The sequence below is a fragment of the Oncorhynchus keta genome, unplaced genomic scaffold, assembly GCF_023373465.1.
Source record: "Oncorhynchus keta strain PuntledgeMale-10-30-2019 unplaced genomic scaffold, Oket_V2 Un_contig_7594_pilon_pilon, whole genome shotgun sequence".
Lineage (NCBI taxonomy): Eukaryota > Metazoa > Chordata > Actinopteri > Salmoniformes > Salmonidae > Oncorhynchus > Oncorhynchus keta.
The window spans coordinates 83,631-105,000 of NW_026289551.1; the positions used below are offsets into that span (position 1 = coordinate 83,631).

Consider the following 21,370-nt stretch of genomic DNA (forward strand, 5'->3'; position numbering starts at 1 on the left):
CATCATTATATCAGCAGACAGCACTCTGACTGATGTGGAGCTACTGTTCTCCATCATTATATCAGCAGACAGCACTCTGACTGATGTGGAGCTACTGTTCTCCATCATTATATCAGCAGACAGCACTCTGATGTGGAGCTACTGTTCTCCATCATTATATCAGCAGACAGCACTCTGACTGATGTGGAGCTACTGTTCTCCATCATTCTATCAGCAGACAGCACTCTGACTGATGTGGAGCTACTGTTCTCCATCATTATATCAGCAGACAGCACTCTGACTGATGTGTAGCTACTGTTCTCCATCATTATATCAGCAGACAGCACTCTGATGTGGAGCTACTGTTCTCCATCATTATATCAGCAGACAGCACTCTGATGTGGAGCTACTGTTCTCCATCATTATATCAGCAGACAGCACTCTGACTGATGGAGAGCTACTGTTCTCCATCATTATATCAGCAGACAGCACTCTGACTGATGTGGAGCTACTGTTCTCCATCATTATATCAGCAGACAGCACTCTGACTGATGTGGAGCTACTGTTCTCCATCATTATATCAGCAGACAGCACTCTGACTGATGTGGAGCTACTGTTCTCCATCATTATATCAGCAGACAGCACTCTGACTGATGTGGAGCTACTGTTCTCCATCATTATATCAGCAGACAGCACTCTGACTGATGTGGAGCTACTGTTCTCCATCATTATATCAGCAGACAGCACTCTGACTGATGTGGAGCTACTGTTCTCCATCATTATATCAGCAGACAGCACTCTGACTGATGTGGAGCTACTGTTCTCCATCATTCTATCAGCAGACAGCACTCTGACTGATGGAGAGCTACTGTTCTCCATCATTATATCAGCAGACAGCACTCTGATGTGGAGCTACTTTTCTCCATCATTCTATCAGCAAACAGCACTCTGATGTGGAGCTACTGTTGTCCATCATTCTATCAGCAGACAGCACTCTGATGTGGAGCTACTATTGTCCATCATTCTATCAGCAGACAGCACTCTGATGTGGAGCTATTGTTCTCCATCATTCTATCAGCAGACAGCACTCTGATGTGGAGCTACTGTTGTCCATCATTCTATCAGCAGACAGCACTCTGACTGATGTGTAGCTACTTTTCTCCATCATTCTATCAGCAGACAGCACTCTGACTGATGTGGAGCTACTTTTCTTTTCTCCGGTAAAATGCAAGATTAGGAAATGTAGCTGGCTACATTCTTTCTATAATAAACATTATAAATATGATGGCCATGCATAGTTTTAGCTGTTGCATTTTATGCTCATTTACTTGTGTGGCTGCCAGCCAAATAGTGTTGCACTTCTGTTGTCAACTGATGAAAATGAAGCTATTTTCTGCCAAAACTATAGTTGCAAGTCCCTGATGTAATGATATTTTCAGAAAATACACAAACGCAGAGGACTAAAAGTCAATAGGGAATTAACGATCATGGTAATAGTTGTTTTTCATTTCAACATCTGTTCAGAATCTTTGTAGGGGTTTCAGTCCTGGACTTATAGCTGTGGCAAGTTCTCATTGGTCCAAATGGACTATTCATTGAGCCTGAAACAGGATACTTGTTATTTGACCATTGGCCCAATTTTACTGCTATGAATTCTAATTGGTCAACCACAGGCTACGGGTTGGGTTATAAATGACATCCTGTCTCTTTGCTCTGTGGAGAAACAGGGAAGAATGAACATCTACCATTTACTTCCTAGCATAACAACTTTATTTGTTCTCTTTGAATAAACCTGTTTCTCCCCTTGATTTGCTTTGGGGTTGAAGAGTAACATCAACTGCTAACACTGATCACTTTTATATTGAAAGACAACGCAACCCCAGTCAATACACAGCTGGAATCACTTGCTCCTGCTTTCTCCCGTTTATTTACAAACATGTGACTGGCTCAACTGTTCTGGGGAACTACGGTCAGCTTCATGATGTAAAATAATGTGACTGGCTCAACTGTTCTGGGGGACTACGGTCAGCTTCATGATGTAAAATAATGTGACTGGCTCAACTGTTCTGGGGAACTACGGTCAGCTTCATGATGTAAAATAATGTGACTGGCTCAACTGTTCTGGGGGACTACGGTCAGCTTCATGATGTAAAATAATGTGACTGGCTCAACTGTTCTGGGGAACTATGGTCAGCTTCATGATGTAAAATAATGTGACTGGCTCAACTGTTCTGGGGGTCTATGGTCAGCTTCATGATGTAAAATAATGTGACTGTCTCAACTGTTCTGGGGGACTATGGTCAGCTTCATGATGTAAAATAATGTGACTGGCTCAACTGTTCTGGGGACTACGGTCAGCTTCATGATGTAAAATAATGTGACTGGCTCAACTGTTCTGGGGGACTATGGTCAGCTTCATGATGTAAAATAATGTGACTGGCTCAACTGTTCTGGGGAACTATGGTCAGCTTCATGATGTAAAATAATGTGACTGGCTCAACTGTTCTGGGGAACTATGGTCAGCTTCATGATGTAAAATAATGTGACTGGCTCAACTGTTCTGGGGAACTATGGTCAGCTTCATGATGTAAAATAATGTGACTGGCTCAACTGTTCTGGGGAACTACGGTCAGCTTCATGATGTAAAATAATGTGACTGGCTCAACTGTTCTGGGGAACTACGGTCAGCTTCATGATGTAAAATAATGTGACTGGCTCAACTGTTCTGGGGGACTACGGTCAGCTTCATGATGTAAAATAATGTGACTGGCTCAACTGTTCTGGTGGAAGTCAATCACCACCTTCATGATGTAAAATACCTGAAACTGGCCCAACTCTTCAAGGAATACCTCAGGATATGGGTAAAATAAATAATCCTTCTGACCGGTCAACAAGATTTAGATGCAAGTGGCTGTTCAACTGTTCTAAGGGTATGACTACGGTCAGCTTCTGATGATGTAAAAAAATGAGCTTCATGATGTGGTCAGCTGTTCATGAGGTCAGCTTAAATGATGTAAAATAATGTGACTGGCTCAACTGTTCTGGGGAACTATGGTCAGCTTCATGATGTAAAATAATGTGACTGGCTCAACTGTTCTGGGGAACTACGGTCAGCTTCATGATGTAAAATAATGTGACTGGCTCAACTGTTCTGGGGAACTACGGTCAGCTTCATGATGTAAAATAATGTGACTGGCTCAACTGTTCTGGGGAACTATGGTCAGCTTCATGATGTAAAATAATGTGACTGGCTCAACTGTTCTGGGGAACTACGGTCAGCTTCATGATGTAAAATAATGTGACTGGCTCAACTGTTCTGGGGAACTACGGTCAGCTTCATGATGTAAAATAATGTGACTGGCTCAACTGTTCTGGGGAACTACGGTCAGCTTCATGATGTAAAATAATGTGACTGGCTCAACTGTTCTGGGGAACTATGGTCAGCTTCATGATGTAAAATAATGTGACTGGCTCAACTGTTCTGGGGAACTACGGTCAGCTTCATGATGTAAAATAATGTGACTGGCTCAACTGTTCTGGGGAACTATGGTCAGCTTCATGATGTAAAATAATGTGACTGGCTCAACTGTTCTGGGGACTATGGTCAGCTTCATGATGTAAAATAATGTGACTGGCTCAACTGTTCTGGGGAACTATGGTCAGCTTCATGATGTAAAATAATGTGACTGGCTCAACTGTTCTGGGGGATTACGGTCAGCTTCATGATGTAAAATAATGTGACTGGCTCAACTGTTCTGGGGAACTATGGTCAGCTTCATGATGTAAAATAATGTGACTGGCTCAACTGTTCTGGGGGATTACGGTCAGCTTCATGATGTAAAATAATGTGACTGGCTCAACTGTTCTGGGGAACTACGGTCAGCTTCATGATGTAAAATAATGTGACTGGCTCAACTGTTCTGGGGGACTACGGTCAGCTTCATGATGTAAAATAATGTGACTGGCTCAACTGTTCTGGGGAACTACGGTCAGCTTCATGATGTAAAATAATGTGACTGGCTCAACTGTTCTGGGGAACTAGGGTCAGCTTCATGATGTAAAATAATGTGACTGGCTCAACTGTTCTGGGGAACTATGGTCAGCTTCATGATGTAAAATAATGTGACTGGCTCAACTGTTCTGGGGGACTACGGTCAGCTTCATGATGTAAAATAATGTGACTGGCTCAACTGTTCTGGGGGACTACGGTCAGCTTCATGATGTAAAATAATGTGACTGGCTCAACTGTTCTGGGGACTACGGTCAGCTTCATGATGTAAAATAATGTGACTGGCTCAACTGTTCTGGGGGTCTATGGTCAGCTTCATGATGTAAAATAATGTGACTGGCTCAACTGTTCTGGGGAACTACGGTCAGCTTCATGATGTAAAATAATGTGACTGGCTCAACTGTTCTGGGGGTCTATGGTCAGCTTCATGATGTAAAATAATGTGACTGGCTCAACTGTTCTGGGGGTCTATGGTCAGCTTCATGATGTAAAATAATGTGACTGGCTCAACTGTTCTGGGGAACTACGGTCAGCTTCATGATGTAAAATAATGTGACTGGCTCAACTGTTCTGGGGGTCTATGGTCAGCTTCATGATGTAAAATAATGTGACTGGCTCAACTGTTCTGGGGTCTACGGTCAGCTTCATGATGTAAAATAATGTGACTGGCTCAACTGTTCTGGGGAACTATGGTCAGCTTCATGATGTAAAATAATGTGACTGGCTCAACTGTTCTGGGGAACTACGGTCAGCTTCATGATGTAAAATAATGTGACTGGCTCAACTGTTCTGGGGAACTACGGTCAGCTTCATGATGTAAAATAATGTGACTGGCTCAACTGTTCTGGGGGACTATGGTCAGCTTCATGATGTAAAATAATGTGACTGGCTCAACTGTTCTGGGGGACTACGGTCAGCTTCATGATGTAAAATAATGTGACTGGCTCAACTGTTCTGGGGAACTATGGTCAGCTTCATGATGTAAAATAATGTGACTGGCTCAACTGTTCTGGGGGACTACGGTCAGCTTCATGATGTAAAATAATGTGACTGGCTCAACTGTTCTGGGGGACTACGGTCAGCTTCATGATGTAAAATAATGTGACTGGCTCAACTGTTCTGGGGGACTACGGTCAGCTTCATGATGTAAAATAATGTGACTGGCTCAACTGTTCTGGGGAACTATGGTCAGCTTCATGATGTAAAATAATGTGACTGGCTCAACTGTTCTGGGGAACTATGGTCAGCTTCATGATGTAAAATAATGTGACTGGCTCAACTGTTCTGGGGGACTACGGTCAGCTTCATGATGTAAAATAATGTGACTGGCTCAACTGTTCTGGGGAACTATGGTCAGCTTCATGATGTAAAATAATGTGACTGGCTCAACTGTTCTGGGGAACTACGGTCAGCTTCATGATGTAAAATAATGTGACTGGCTCAACTGTTCTGGGGGACTACGGTCAGCTTCATGATGTAAAATAATGTGACTGGCTCAACTGTTCTGGGGAACTACGGTCAGCTTCATGATGTAAAATAATGTGACTGGCTCAACTGTTCTGGGGAACTACGGTCAGCTTCATGATGTAAAATAATGTGACTGGCTCAACTGTTCTGGGGAACTACGGTCAGCTTCATGATGTAAAATAATGTGACTGGCTCAACTGTTCTGGGGAACTACGGTCAGCTTCATGATGTAAAATAATGTGACTGGCTCAACTGTTCTGGGGGACTACGGTCAGCTTCATGATGTAAAATAATGTGACTGGCTCAACTGTTCTGGGGGACTACGGTCAGCTTCATGATGTAAAATAATGTGACTGGCTCAACTGTTCTGGGGGACTACGGTCAGCTTCATGATGTAAAATAATGTGACTGGCTCAACTGTTCTGGGGAACTATGGTCAGCTTCATGATGTAAAATAATGTGACTGGCTCAACTGTTCTGGGGAACTACGGTCAGCTTCATGATGTAAAATAATGTGACTGGCTCAACTGTTCTGGGAACTATGGTCAGCTTCATGATGTAAAATAATGTGACTGGCTCAACTGTTCTGGGGAACTATGGTCAGCTTCATGATGTAAAATAATGTGACTGGCTCAACTGTTCTGGGGAACTATGGTCAGCTTCATGATGTAAAATAATGTGACTGGCTCAACTGTTCTGGGGAACTATGGTCAGCTTCATGATGTAAAATAATGTGACTGGCTCAACTGTTCTGGGGGAACTATGGTCAGCTTCATGATGTAAAATAATGTGACTGGCTCAACTGTTCTGGGGAACTATGGTCAGCTTCATGATGTAAAATAATGTGACTGGCTCAACTGTTCTGGGGGACTATGGTCAGCTTCATGATGTAAAATAATGTGACTGGCTCAACTGTTCTGGGGGACTACGGTCAGCTTCATGATGTAAAATAATGTGACTGGCTCAACTGTTCTGGGGAACTACGGTCAGCTTCATGATGTAAAATAATGTGACTGGCTCAACTGTTCTGGGGACTATGGTCAGCTTCATGATGTAAAATAATGTGACTGGCTCAACTGTTCTGGGGGACTACGGTCAGCTTCATGATGTAAAATAATGTGACTGGCTCAACTGTTCTGGGGGACTACGGTCAGCTTCATGATGTAAAATAATGTGACTGGCTCAACTGTTCTGGGGACTACGGTCAGCTTCATGATGTAAAATAATGTGACTGGCTCAACTGTTCTGGGGAACTACGGTCAGCTTCATGATGTAAAATAATGTGACTGGCTCAACTGTTCTGGGGAACTACGGTCAGCTTCATGATGTAAAATAATGTGACTGGCTCAACTGTTCTGGGGGACTACTGGTCAGCTTCATGATGTAAAATAATGTGACTGGCTCAACTGTTCTGGGGAACTATGGTCAGCTTCATGATGTAAAATAATGTGACTGGCTCAACTGTTCTGGGGAACTACGGTCAGCTTCATGATGTAAAATAATGTGACTGGCTCAACTGTTCTGGGGAACTATGGTCAGCTTCATGATGTAAAATAATGTGACTGGCTCAACTGTTCTGGGGAACTATGGTCAGCTTACTGTTCTGGGGTCAGCTTCATGATGTAAAATAATGTGACTGGCTCAACTGTTCTGGGGGACTATGGTCAGCTTCATGATGTAAAATAATGTGACTGGCTCAACTGTTCTGGGGGACTACGGTCAGCTTCATGATGTAAAATAATGTGACTGGCTCAACTGTTCTGGGGAACTATGGTCAGCTTCATGATGTAAAATAATGTGACTGGCTCAACTGTTCTGGGGAACTACGGTCAGCTTCATGATGTAAAATAATGTGACTGGCTCAACTGTTCTGGGGAACTATGGTCAGCTTCATGATGTAAAATAATGTGACTGGCTCAACTGTTCTGGGGGACTACGGTCAGCTTCTTCAATGATGTAAAATAATGTGACTGGCTCAACTGTTCTGGGGAACTACGGTCAGCTTCATGATGTAAAATAATGTGACTGGCTCAACTGTTCTGGGGGACTATGGTCAGCTTCATGATGTAAAATAATGTGACTGGCTCAACTGTTCTGGGGGACTATGGTCAGCTTCATGATGTAAAATAATGTGACTGGCTCAACTGTTCTGGGGGACTATGGTCAGCTTCATGATGTAAAATAATGTGACTGGCTCAACTGTTCTGGGGAACTACGGTCAGCTTCATGATGTAAAATAATGTGACTGGCTCAACTGTTCTGGGGAACTACGGTCAGCTTCATGATGTAAAATAATGTGACTGGCTCAACTGTTCTGGGGGACTATGGTCAGCTTCATGATGTAAAATAATGTGACTGGCTCAACTGTTCTGGGGGACTATGGTCAGCTTCATGATGTAAAATAATGTGACTGGCTCAACTGTTCTGGGGAACTACGGTCAGCTTCATGATGTAAAATAATGTGACTGTCTCAACTGTTCTGGGGGACTACGGTCAGCTTCATGATGTAAAATAATGTGACTGGCTCAACTGTTCTGGGGAACTACGGTCAGCTTCATGATGTAAAATAATGTGACTGGCTCAACTGTTCTGGGGGACTATGGTCAGCTTCATGATGTAAAATAATGTGACTGGCTCAACTGTTCTGGGGAACTATGGTCAGCTTCATGATGTAAAATAATGTGACTGGCTCAACTGTTCTGGGGAACTACGGTCAGCTTCATGATGTAAAATAATGTGACTGGCTCAACTGTTCTGGGGAACTACGGTCAGCTTCATGATGTAAAATAATGTGACTGGCTCAACTGTTCTGGGGAACTATGGTCAGCTTCATGATGTAAAATAATGTGACTGGCTCAACTGTTCTGGGGAACTACGGTCAGCTTCATGATGTAAAATAATGTGACTGGCTCAACTGTTCTGGGGGACTACGGTCAGCTTCATGATGTAAAATAATGTGACTGGCTCAACTGTTCTGGGGAACTACGGTCAGCTTCATGATGTAAAATAATGTGACTGGCTCAACTGTTCTGGGGAACTAGGGTCAGCTTCATGATGTAAAATAATGTGACTGGCTCAACTGTTCTGGGGAACTACGGTCAGCTTCATGATGTAAAATAATGTGACTGGCTCAACTGTTCTGGGGAACTACGGTCAGCTTCATGATGTAAAATAATGTGACTGGCTCAACTGTTCTGGGGGACTACGGTCAGCTTCATGATGTAAAATAATGTGACTGGCTCAACTGTTCTGGGGGGGGGATGTGACTGGCTCAACTGTTCTGGGGGTCAGCTTCATGATGTAAAATAATGTGACTGGCTCAACTGTTCTGGGGAACTATGGTCAGCTTCATGATGTAAAATAATGTGACTGGCTCAACTGTTCTGGGGAACTATGGTCAGCTTCATGATGTAAAATAATGTGACTGGCTCAACTGTTCTGGGGAACTATGGTCAGCTTCATGATGTAAAATAATGTGACTGGCTCAACTGTTCTGGGGGACTACGGTCAGCTTCATGATGTAAAATAATGTGACTGGCTCAACTGTTCTGGGGAACTACGGTCAGCTTCATGATGTAAAATAATGTGACTGGCTCAACTGTTCTGGGGAACTATGGTCAGCTTCATGATGTAAAATAATGTGACTGGCTCAACTGTTCTGGGGAACTATGGTCAGCTTCATGATGTAAAATAATGTGACTGGCTCAACTGTTCTGGGGAACTACGGTCAGCTTCATGATGTAAAATAATGTGACTGGCTCAACTGTTCTGGGGAACTATGGTCAGCTTCATGATGTAAAATAATGTGACTGGCTCAACTGTTCTGGGGAACTATGGTCAGCTTCATGATGTAAAATAATGTGACTGGCTCAACTGTTCTGGGGAACTATGGTCAGCTTCATGATGTAAAATAATGTGACTGGCTCAACTGTTCTGGGGAACTACGGTCAGCTTCATGATGTAAAATAATGTGACTGGCTCAACTGTTCTGGGGAACTATGGTCAGCTTCATGATGTAAAATAATGTGACTGGCTCAACTGTTCTGGGGAACTATGGTCAGCTTCATGATGTAAAATAATGTGACTGGCTCAACTGTTCTGGGGAACTATGGTCAGCTTCATGATGTAAAATAATGTGACTGGCTCAACTGTTCTGGGGAACTATGGTCAGCTTCATGATGTAAAATAATGTGACTGGTGAAATGAAGAACGCAATCCGCTTTATCACCTAACATATTGCAATAGTTGACTGCAGGTATTTACTTAAAAAGTAGCTACAAAAAATTACATTTATTGAAAAACTTCAAAGAAATTGTTTCAATGCTATTGACTGTATTGAAAAACCATCCCGTGGCTACCCCAGTATACGGTATACTGCCCATCCTCTGTCACTCCTATTCTCTCCTCCACCCATCCTCTGTCACTCCTATTCTCTCCTCTACCCATCCTCTGTCACTCCTATTCTCTCCTCCACCCATCCTCTGTCACTCCTATTCTCTCCTCCACCCATCCTCTGTCACTCCTATTCTCTCCTCCACCCATCCTCTGTCACTCCTATTCTCTCCTCCACCCATCCTCTGTCACTCCTATTCTCTCCTCCACCCATCCTCTGTCACTCCTATTCTCTCCTCCACCCTTCCTCTGTCACTCCTCTTCTCTCCTCCACCCATCCTCTGTCACTCCTATTCTCTCCTCTACCCATCCTCTGTCACTCCTATTCTCTCCTCCACCCATCCTCTGTCACTCCTATTCTCTCCTCCACCCATCCTCTGTCACTCCTATTCTCTCCTCCACCCATCCTCTGTCACTCCTATTCTCTCCTCCACCCATCCTCTGTCACTCCTATTCTCTCCTCCACCCATCCTCTGTCACTCCTATTCTCTCCTCCACCCATCCTCTGTCACTCCTATTCTCTCCTCCACCCCTCCTCTGTCACTCCTATTCTCTCCTCTGATCATCATGTCCTTCTGTTATCACCCCATCCTTTTCTTCTACTCCTCCTCTTCCCCCCTCCTCCTCTCCTCTTCACCCCTCTCCTCTCCTCTTCCCCCCTCTCCCTCTGGTAGTATAGTACCTGTAGAAAGATATCTCAAGAGGTCTCTCTGTAGTCCTCTAAGTGACAGAACTCTTCCTCATACCTCCACCCTCCCTTCGTCCCTCCTCCACCTCTCCGTACCTGTTGAAAGCTCTCTCTCAGGTGACTCTGGTCCTCTGGGTGACAGAACTCCAGGATGTCTTTCCCCAGCAGATCCTATACAAGACAATGACACAATAAATACACACAAATTAATACAACTACACACTTCAGGTCAATTTTAAATCATGAAATACAAGTTCAATATATTAATTTTGAAGCTTTGTCAAATTCCTGGACACATTTTTTTTTGTTCAATGGAGATTCTTTATTGACAATGCCTTTTAGTCCAGAACTAGGCTTCCTCTGCCTGAGTTAGGACAACAGGCCATACAGATCATACATCATTCAGACCCTTGGACTTGAGTCAATGGCCTTTCTCATTTCATCTTTCTTCCATTCCTTGCATCCGATCTCCCCGGCTCTTTCTCATTGCAGAAAAAGGTCTAAGGGGAGGGACCTTGGACCTTCTCCTCCAATACGGTTGAGAAGGAGCTGAGGAGATTGAGGGCAGAGGAATTGAGATCGAGCCAGTGATACATCTTTAAATCATTCTTCCTGTCATGGAGTGGGGTGCGGCCCAAGTGGCACCCTATTCCTTGGCCTGTTAGTGCACTACTTTTGACCAGGACTCATAGGGTTCTGGTCAAAAGTAGTGCATGATGTAAGGAATAGGGTGCCATTTTATTGGTCACATACACATGGTTAGCAGATGTTAATGCGTGTGTAACCAAATGCTTGTAGCCAAATGCAAACATCCTACATACACATAGCAGCTGCGCTGTAGACAACCATACACATTAACAAGGGAAATCAATCACAAAACAAACTCCCATCCTGCCACTTTCTCATCCTAATAATGCGACTTTATGTTGGGAATCGGCCCACTTTCACTAATCTGTTTTCGTACTAACACACTTCACATGTACACACTTCACATGTACGTACTGACACACTTCACATGTACGTACTGACACACTTCACATGTACGTACTGACACACTTCACATGTACGTACTGACACACTTCACATGATGTAAGGAACACTTCACATGTACGTACTGGACACACTTCACATGTCCGTACTGACACACTTTACATGTCCGTACTGACACACTTCACATGTCCGTACTGACACACTTCACATGTACGTACTGACACACTTCACATGTACGTACTGACACACTTCACATGTACGTACTGACAACTTCAATGTACGTACTGACACACTTCACATGTACGTGCTGACACACTTCACATGTACGTACTGACACACTTCACATGTACGGACTGACACACTTCACATCTGTACGTACTAACACACTTCACTTCACACACTTCACATGTACGTACTGACACACTTCACATGTACGTACTGACACACTTCACATGTACGTACTGACACACTTCACATGTACGTACTGACACACTTCACATGTACGTACTGACACACTTCACATGTACGTACTGACACACTTCACATGTACGTACTGACACACTTCACATGTACGTACTGACACACTTCACATGTACGTACCGACACACTTCACATGTACGTACCGACACACTTCACATGTACGTACCGACACACTTCACATGTACGTACCGACACACTTCACATGTACGTACTGACACACTTCACATGTACGCACTGACACACTTCACATGTACGCACTGACACACTTCACATGTACGCACTGACACACTTCACATGTACGCACTGACACACTTCACATGTACGTACTGACACACTTCACATGTACGTACTGACACACTTCACATGTACGCACTGACACACTTCACATGTACGCACTGACACACTTCACATGTACGCACTGACACACTTCACATGTACGTACTGACACACTTCACATGTACGTACTGACACACTTCACATGTACGTACTGACACACTTCACATGTACGTACTGACACACTTCACATGTACGTACTGACACACTTCACATGTACGTACTGACACACTTCACATGTACGTACTGACACACTTCACATGTACGTACTGACACACTTCACATGTACGTACTGACACACTTCACATGTACGTACTGACACACTTCACATGTACGTACTGACACACTTCACATGTACGTACTGACACACTTCACATGTACGTACTGACACACTTCACATGTACGTACTGACACACTTCACATGTACGCACTGACACACTTCACATGTACGCACTGACACACTTCACATGTACGCACTGACACACTTCACATGTACGTACTGACACACTTCACATGTACGTACTGACACACTTCACATGTACGCACTGACACACTTCACATGTACGCACTGACACACTTCACATGTACGCACTGACACACTTCACATGTACGCACTGACACACTTCACATGTACGTACTGACACACTTCACATGTACGTACTGACACACTTCACATGTACGCACTGACACACTTCACATGTACGTACTGACACACTTCACATGTACGCACTGACACACTTCACATGTACGTACTGACACACTTCACATGTACGTACTGACACACTTCACATGTACGTACTGACACACTTCACATGTACGTACTGACACACTTCACATGTACGTACTGACACACTTCACATGTACGTACTGACACACTTCACATGTACGTACTGACACACTTCACATGTACGTACTGACACACTTCACATGTACGCACTGACACACTTCACATGTACGCACTGACACACTTCACATGTACGTACTGACACACTTCACATGTACGTACTGACACACTTCACATGTACGTACTGACACACTTCACATGTACGTACTGACACACTTCACATGTACGTACTGACACACTTCACATGTACGTACTGACACACTTCACATGTACGTACTGACACACTTCACATGTACGTACTGACACACTTCACATGTACGTACGACACACTTCACATGTACGTACTGACACACTTCACATGTACGTACCTGACACACTTCACATGTACGACACACTTCACATGACACACTTCACATGTACGACACACTTCACATGACACACACTTCACATGTACGTACCGACACACTTCACATGTACGTACCGACACACTTCACATGTACGTACCTGACACACTTCACATGTACGTACCGACACACTTCACATGTTTTTTCACACTTCACATGTACTATAAAACACACTTCACATGCATACCCCAAACACACTTCACATGTACATAGGACACACTTCACATGTACGCACTGACACACTTCACATGTACGCACTGACACACTTCACATGTACGCACTGACACTTCACATGTACGCACTGACACTTCACATGTACGTACTGACACACTTCACATGTACGTACTGACACACTTCACATGTACGCACTGACACACTTCACATGTACGCACTGACACACTTCACATGTACGTACTGACACACTTCACATGTACGTACTGACACACTTCACATGTACGTACTGACACACTTCACATGTACGCACTGACACACTTCACATGTACGTACTGACATGTGTTCTTCACACTTCACATGTACGCACTGACACACTTCACATGTACGTACTGACACACTTCACATGTACGTACTGACACACTTCACATGTACGTACTGACACACTTCACATGTACGTACTGACACACTTCACATGTACGCACTGACACATTTCACATGTACGTACTGACACACTTCACATGTACGCACTGACACACTTCACATGTACCACTGACACACTTCACATGTACGTACTGACACACTTCACATGTACGTACTGACACACTTCACATGTACGTATTGACACACTTCACATGTACGTACTGACACACTTCACATGTACGTACTGACACACTTCACATGTACGTACTGACACACTTCACATGTACACTGACACACTTCACATGTACGTACTGACACACTTCACATGTACGTACTGACACACTTCACATGTACGTACTGACACACTTCACATGTACGTACTGACACACTTCACATGTACGTACTGACACACTTCACATGTACGTACTGACACACTTCACATGTACGTACTGACACACTTCATATGTACGTACTGACACACTTCACATGTACGTACTGACACACTTCACATGTACGTACTGACACACTTCACATGTACGTACTGACACACTTCACATGTACGTACTGACACACTTCACATGTACGTACTGACACTTCACATGTACGTACTGACACACTTCACATGTACGTACTGACACACTTTCAGACAGGGGTCTTACATCACAAGCCATCAAACAGGGCTCATCTCTCTTCATACGGCAATATTAGGAACCAGGGTTTCTATGGCTTCTGTGAAAATGCATACATCCCTTCCTTTCACTGCTGATCTAACATGGTGGGACAGCTGAAAACAAGGAGTACTAGTACAGCCTGTCCCCTTGATCTGATCATCAGCTGGGCCAGAAGATTCTCTTCCTCAATAGAAAGCAGCGAATTCATACTAGGAAAGGAGTATGACATCCTGGCATTTAAAGTCTACTCATTAATGTGAGAGAGATTAAAGGTTTTTCAATTATACATACTATAAAACATACTATTGCTGCATACCCCAAAAACATATTTAGTACATAGGACCATTCAGTATGCGGACACACTTGGTGTTTCCCAGAGATTATATTCCAGGCAGTGCATAAAGACCATGAAATCAACATGGAGGGCCTCTTCAATTTCAAATGAAATCTGCTGAAAATAATTCTACAATGGCAGGCGAAACACTGCCCCAAAACACCTTTTGTCATCTTTACATGTAACAGTCTGTGACATGGCATCAAACGAGCTGCTCCATTTCATCAAGGGGGGTAGGAAACCTATTAACAGGTTACATCTCTACTGACCACAGATGTGTTCTTCTTGATAAAATAACAGAATGCTTTGATGTGGCCCCGCAGACCGTTTCAGGTAAACAGGTTGTTTTGCAACATTATCTCAACATTTGTGATGAGTGGGCATGGAATTAGTGGCTCCAGTTCACCACAGGGGTTCTATTGTGATGAGTGGGCATGGAATTAGTGGCTCCAGTTCACCACAGGGGTTCTATTGTGATGAGTGGGCATGGAATTAGTGGCTCCAGTTCACCACAGGGGTTCTATTGTGATGAGTGGGCATGGAATTAGTGGCTCCAGTTCACCACAGGGGTTCTATTGTGATGAGTGGGCATGGAATTAGTGGCTCCAGTTCACCACAGGGGTTCTATTGTGATGAGTGGGCATGGAATTAGTGGCTCCAGTTCACCACAGGGGTTCTATTGTGATGAGTGGGCATGGAATTAGTGGCTCCAGTTCACCACAGGGGTTCTATTGTGATGAGTGGGCATGGAATTAGTGGCTCCAGTTCACCACAGGGGTTCTATTGTGAACTCTGATGAGTGGCATCACAGGCTCTTCCGGTTACAATTTTTTAAATGTTTATCCTCGTGCCCTACTAAATGCGACCCTGATTGTGATAAGTAGGGGGAGGAACCAACCTGAGGCTGGTATCCAATCACGTTGATGCACCGCGGGTCCACGAAAGTGATGATGCCGTCGGAGTTGTGGCGATTACAGGAACTCCGTGGGAACCGTCAGGCCGTTCATATCCATGGAAACGGGAGAACTGGTCACCTAGGAGATGAGAGGGGTTAGTTAGATATATGTGAGAGAGATTAAAGGATGGAGGGACCAGAGAGTTAGATATATGTGAGAGAGATTAAAGGATGAAGGGACCAGAGTTAGATATATGTGAGAGAGATTAAAGGATGAAGGGACCAGAGTTAGATATATGTGAGAGAGATTAAAGGATGAAGGGACCAGAGTTAGATATATGTGAGAGAGATTAAAGGATGAAGGGACCAGAGTTAGATATATGTGAGAGAGATTAAAGGATGAAGGGACCGGAGAGTTAGATATACAGTGGGGCAAAAAAGTATTTAGTCAGCCACCAATTGTGCAAGTTCTCTCACTTAAAAAGATGAGAGAGGCCTGTAATTTTCATCATAGGTACACTTCAATTATGACAGACAAAATAAGAAACAAAAATCCAGAAAATCACATTGTAGGATTTTTAATGAATTTATTTGCAAATTATGGTGGAAAATAAGTATTTGGTCACCAACAAACAAGCAAGATTTCTGGCTCTCACAGACCTGTAACTTCTTCTTTAAGAGGCTCTTCTGTCGTCCACTCGTTACCTGTATTAATGGCACCTGTTTGAACTTGTTATCAGTATAAAAGACACCGGTCCACAACCTCAAACAGTCACACTCCAAACTCCACTATGGCCAAGACCAAAGAGCTGTCAAAGGACACCAGAAACAAAATTGTGGACCTGCACCAGGCTGGGAAGACTGAATCTGCAATAGGTAAGCAGCTTGGTTTGAAGAAATCAACTGTGGGAGCAATTATTAGGAAATGGAAGACATACAAAACCACTGATAATCTACCTCGATCTGGGGCTCCATGCAAGATCTCACCCCGTGGGGTCAAAATGATCACAAGCAAAAATCCCAGAACCAAACGGGGGGACCTAATGAATGACCTGCAGAGAGCTGGGACCAGCCTACCATCAGTAACACACAGGGACTCAAATCCTGCAGTGCCAGACGTGTCCCCCCTGCTTAAGCCAGTACATGTCCAGGCCCGTCTGAAATTTGCTAGAGAGCATTTGGATGATCCAGAACAAGATTGGGAGAATGTCATATGGTCAGATGAAACCAAAATATAACTTTTTGGTAAAATCTCAACTCGTCGTGTTTGGAGGACAAAGAATGCTGAGTTGCATCCAAAGAACACCATACCTACTGTGAAGCATGGGGGTGGAAACATCATGCTTTGGGGCTGTTTTTCTGCAAAGGGACCAGGACGACTGATCCGTGTAAAGGAAAGAATGAATGGGGACATGTATCGTGAGATTTTGAGTGAAAACCTCCTTCCATCAGCAAGGGCATTAAAGATGAAACGTGGCTGGGTCTTTCAGCATGACAATGATCCCAAACACACCGCCTGGGCAACGAAGGAGTGGCTTCGTAAGAAGCATTTCAAGGTCCTGGAGTGGCCTAGCCAGTCTCCAGATCTCAACCCCATAGAAAATCTTTGGAGGGAGTTGAAAGTCTGTGTTGCCCAGCAACAGCCCCAAAACATCACTGCTCTAGAGGAGATCTGCATAGAGGAATGGGCCAAAATACCAGCAACAGTGTGTGAAAACCTTGTGAAGATTTACAGAAAACGTTTGACCTCTGTCATTGCCAACAAAGGGTATATAACAAAGTATTGAGATAAACTTTTGTTATTGACCAAATACTTATTTTCCACCATAATTTGCAAATAAATTCATTAAAAATCCTACAATGTGATTTTCTGGATTTTTTTCTCATTTTGTCTGTCATAGTTCAAGTGTACCTATGATGAAAATTACAGGCCTCTCATCTTTTTAATTGGGAGAACTTGCACAATTGGTGGCTGACTAAATACTTTTTTGCCCCACTGTATGTGAGAGAGATTAAAGGTGGCACTGTGAAGAAGAAGGTAAAAAGCAGGAGGATGGCAGCACCAGGAAGGTTATATTTGAGGGCTCTTATTCAAGCGTCTCATAGTGGGAGTGCTGATCTAGGATCAGGTCCAACCCGTCCATTTAATCTAATTCATCAAGATCTAAAAGACTAAACTGATCCTAGATAGCACTCCTACTCTGAGAAGCTGTATGAATACGGGGCACTTTTCCAGGAACGTGTTTAATGCATCTTAAAATGATCCTGTGTTGTGTTCCCCCACTAGCTAACGTTCACGACACCAAAGGCCTGTTTCTTCCTAATGTCATCAGATTATATAAACATGATATTTGTTGTAGCATTTGCTGTGGTCTCATAAAGACTTCAGTTGTGTCTCAAAAGTTTTGTCCAAAAGCAAGGAGAGACGAAATCTGGATTACAATCTCCTGGAAACTGTCCCAAGTGGTTAATTGGTCCTGAAAACTGTCCTAAGTGGTTCAATCGGCAGCGTTTGAGATACAGTAGAAAAGGTTTTATCAAAACTTAACAGAAAATATTAACTGTTTCGACCAATTAGCCAGATACTGTACATGTCTGGTGTGTCTTAAGCACATGTAAGCACCCTTTAAAACGCTCATTCTACACATTTTAAAAGGGGTAGAGAATTGCTAGGCAGTTGCAAAGCTAATGTCCTGCATTTTGACAATTGCTTTCATGTCTTATGTGTGTTTACATGATACCAGGGATCGAAGCCCGACGGAGTAAACCGGGACACAGACCGCTGTCCGCCAGTTGAGGATGGGGGGTATATGGGATACTACGAGGGGACAGTAGTGGTTCAACTCCCTCTAAAACATCAGAGAAGTCTGGGAGCTAAGAAGGTTAAGGTAGGAGATAGTAGATGTTGGACACAGGAATAGGGGTTGAACTGGTTGAGGTATTGGGGGGAGTTATGGGAGGATGGGAAGAGGTCTTCAGTGCTCGTTCCACCTGTCTGCTCCATTACTGTAATCTTCCTATACTGATGCTCCCTGACAACCCCGTGCTCTCAGGTCACACCTTCTCATGCACTGACCCAACCAGCACACACACACACACACACACACACACACACACACACACACACACACACACACACACACACACACACACACACACACACACACACACACACACACACGATGGTACCTGCAGTCTTCCGATGGCTACAAGGCAGTATTTACTGGTCTGTCCTGCCTCTGTGTCTTCTTCTGGTATGGTCATACCTGACATAGAGAGAAAGAAGGAGAGAAAAGAGAGAAAGATATTAAATACAAGAGAGAGATATCAAGATGGCAGCTATCTAATAAAGTGCAAATGTGTGATTTCAGATGTGAACTTTGTCGAGGTATTGTCGAGGTGATTTCCAGCATGACACTGTGTAGTCTAGTTAGTACCTTACCAGTGTGGTGTATATTTCCAGCATGACACTGTGTAGTCTAGTTAGTACCTTACCAGTGTGGTGTATATTTCCAGCATGACACTGTGTAGTCTAGTTAGTACCTTACCAGTGTGGTGTATATTTCCAGCATGACACTGTGTAGTCTAGTACCGTACCAGTGTGGTGTATATTTCCAGCATGACACTGTGTAGTCTAGTACCGTACCAGTGTGGTGTATATTTCCAGCATGACACTGTGTAGTCTAGTACCGTACCAGTGTGGTGTATATTTCCAGTGTGACACTGTGTAGTCTAGTACCGTACCAGTGTGGTGTATATTTCCAGCATGACACTGTGTAGTCTAGTACCGTACCAGTGTGGTGTATATTTCCAGTGTGACACTGTGTAGTCTAGTACCGTACCAGTGTGGTGTATATTTCCAGCATGACACTGTGTAGTCTAGTACCGTACCAGTGTGGTGTATATTTCCAGCATGACACTGTGTAGTCTAGTACCATTCCAGTGTGGTGTATATTTCCAGCATGAGACTGTGTAGTCTAGTACCGTACCAGTGTGGTGTATATTTCCAGTGTGACACTGTGTAGTCTAGTACCGTACCAGTGTGGTGTATATTTCCAGTGTGACACTGTGTAGTCTAGTACCGTGCCAGTGTGCTGTACAAGCTGCTTTATCCAGAACAGCTGAGACACAAGCAGATAAATCACACAAACACACACCCACACAGTCTCTACGAATCTCTGCAAATCATTCGGAACAAATATCCAAAAACTCTTATACATTCATATACATCACAAAGGGAAGGAGGAGGGAAAGAGAATGAGCAAGAAAGAGTTTAAGTTTTCCTTGATTTAAATGTTGATATCAGTTTCCCACAGTAATGAATTCCTTTGTTGTTTCCTTGACAACACAAAAACACCTCCTAGTCATCCTCTGAAGACTGTCTCACCCTCCCTCCCTCCTCTCCTCTCCTCTCCTCTCCTCTCCTCTCCTCTCCTCCTCCTCCCCTCCCCTCCCCTCCCCTGCCCTCCCCTGCCCTCTCTCTCCTCTCTCCTCTCCTCTCCTCTCCTCTCCTCCCCTGCCCTCTCCCTCTCCTCTCCCCTCCCCTCTCCTCTCCTCTCCTCCCCTCCCCTCTCCCCCTCCCCCCTCCCCTCCCCTCCCCTCCCCCTCCCCCCCCTCCCCTCCTCTCTCCTCTCTCTCTCTCCTCTCCAGTAGGGGATCAGTGTGTTTTTCTATCTTTTGTCTTATTGTCTGTATAATCTTTCAAATGACAAATACATTTAAAAAAATGAAAAAACACACAAAAAAGTGTGTTGAGGACTTTTACTTGCATAGTCAACCAACTATCCAGCCACGTCAATGCAAGACCAAATGGCACTATATTCCCTGTATAGTGCACTACTTTTGATCAGAGCCATATGTGAACAAGGTGCCTGGGACACATCCGTCTAGATTCAATAATATATACAACTATCATTTTGATGTTCCATCCCAGGCATACCATCCATCCTACTCCCTGACCTCCGTCCACTTTAGTCTCCCCAGGGCCTTTGTTCAGAAAGACACTCAGAGAAGGAGTGCTCATCTAGGATTGCCTTTTACATGGACAGGGGGGACCTGATCCTAGATCAGCACTCCTAACCTGAGATGCTTTCTGAACATGGACCCAGAAGTACCGACATGAGACATGAGCTACATTCTACCAGTTCCTGAGCTGTTTTCAGAACCCAGAAGGATGGAGGGTCTAAGTGTGTGTGCACACGCGGATGATGCGCCCGATTTAGTACATTAAGACTGATAGTGGACGAGCGATAGACTAACAGTCCAGAACATTCCACTGGTCTATTTATGT

General features: G+C 43.9%; 1 protein-coding gene across 1 annotated transcript in view; it reads right to left on the minus strand.

Moving 5' to 3' along the window:
- The window catches only part of LOC127926439 (aryl hydrocarbon receptor nuclear translocator 2-like), a 143,567-nt gene that overhangs the window by 53,801 nt on the left and 68,396 nt on the right, over positions 1-21,370 (minus strand). Inside the window, 4 exon segments of the mRNA XM_052511846.1 lie at positions 10,632-10,706; positions 16,084-16,158; positions 16,160-16,219; positions 19,270-19,346. Of these exon segments, the coding sequence (XP_052367806.1) occupies positions 10,632-10,706; positions 16,084-16,158; positions 16,160-16,219; positions 19,270-19,346 (287 nt within the window).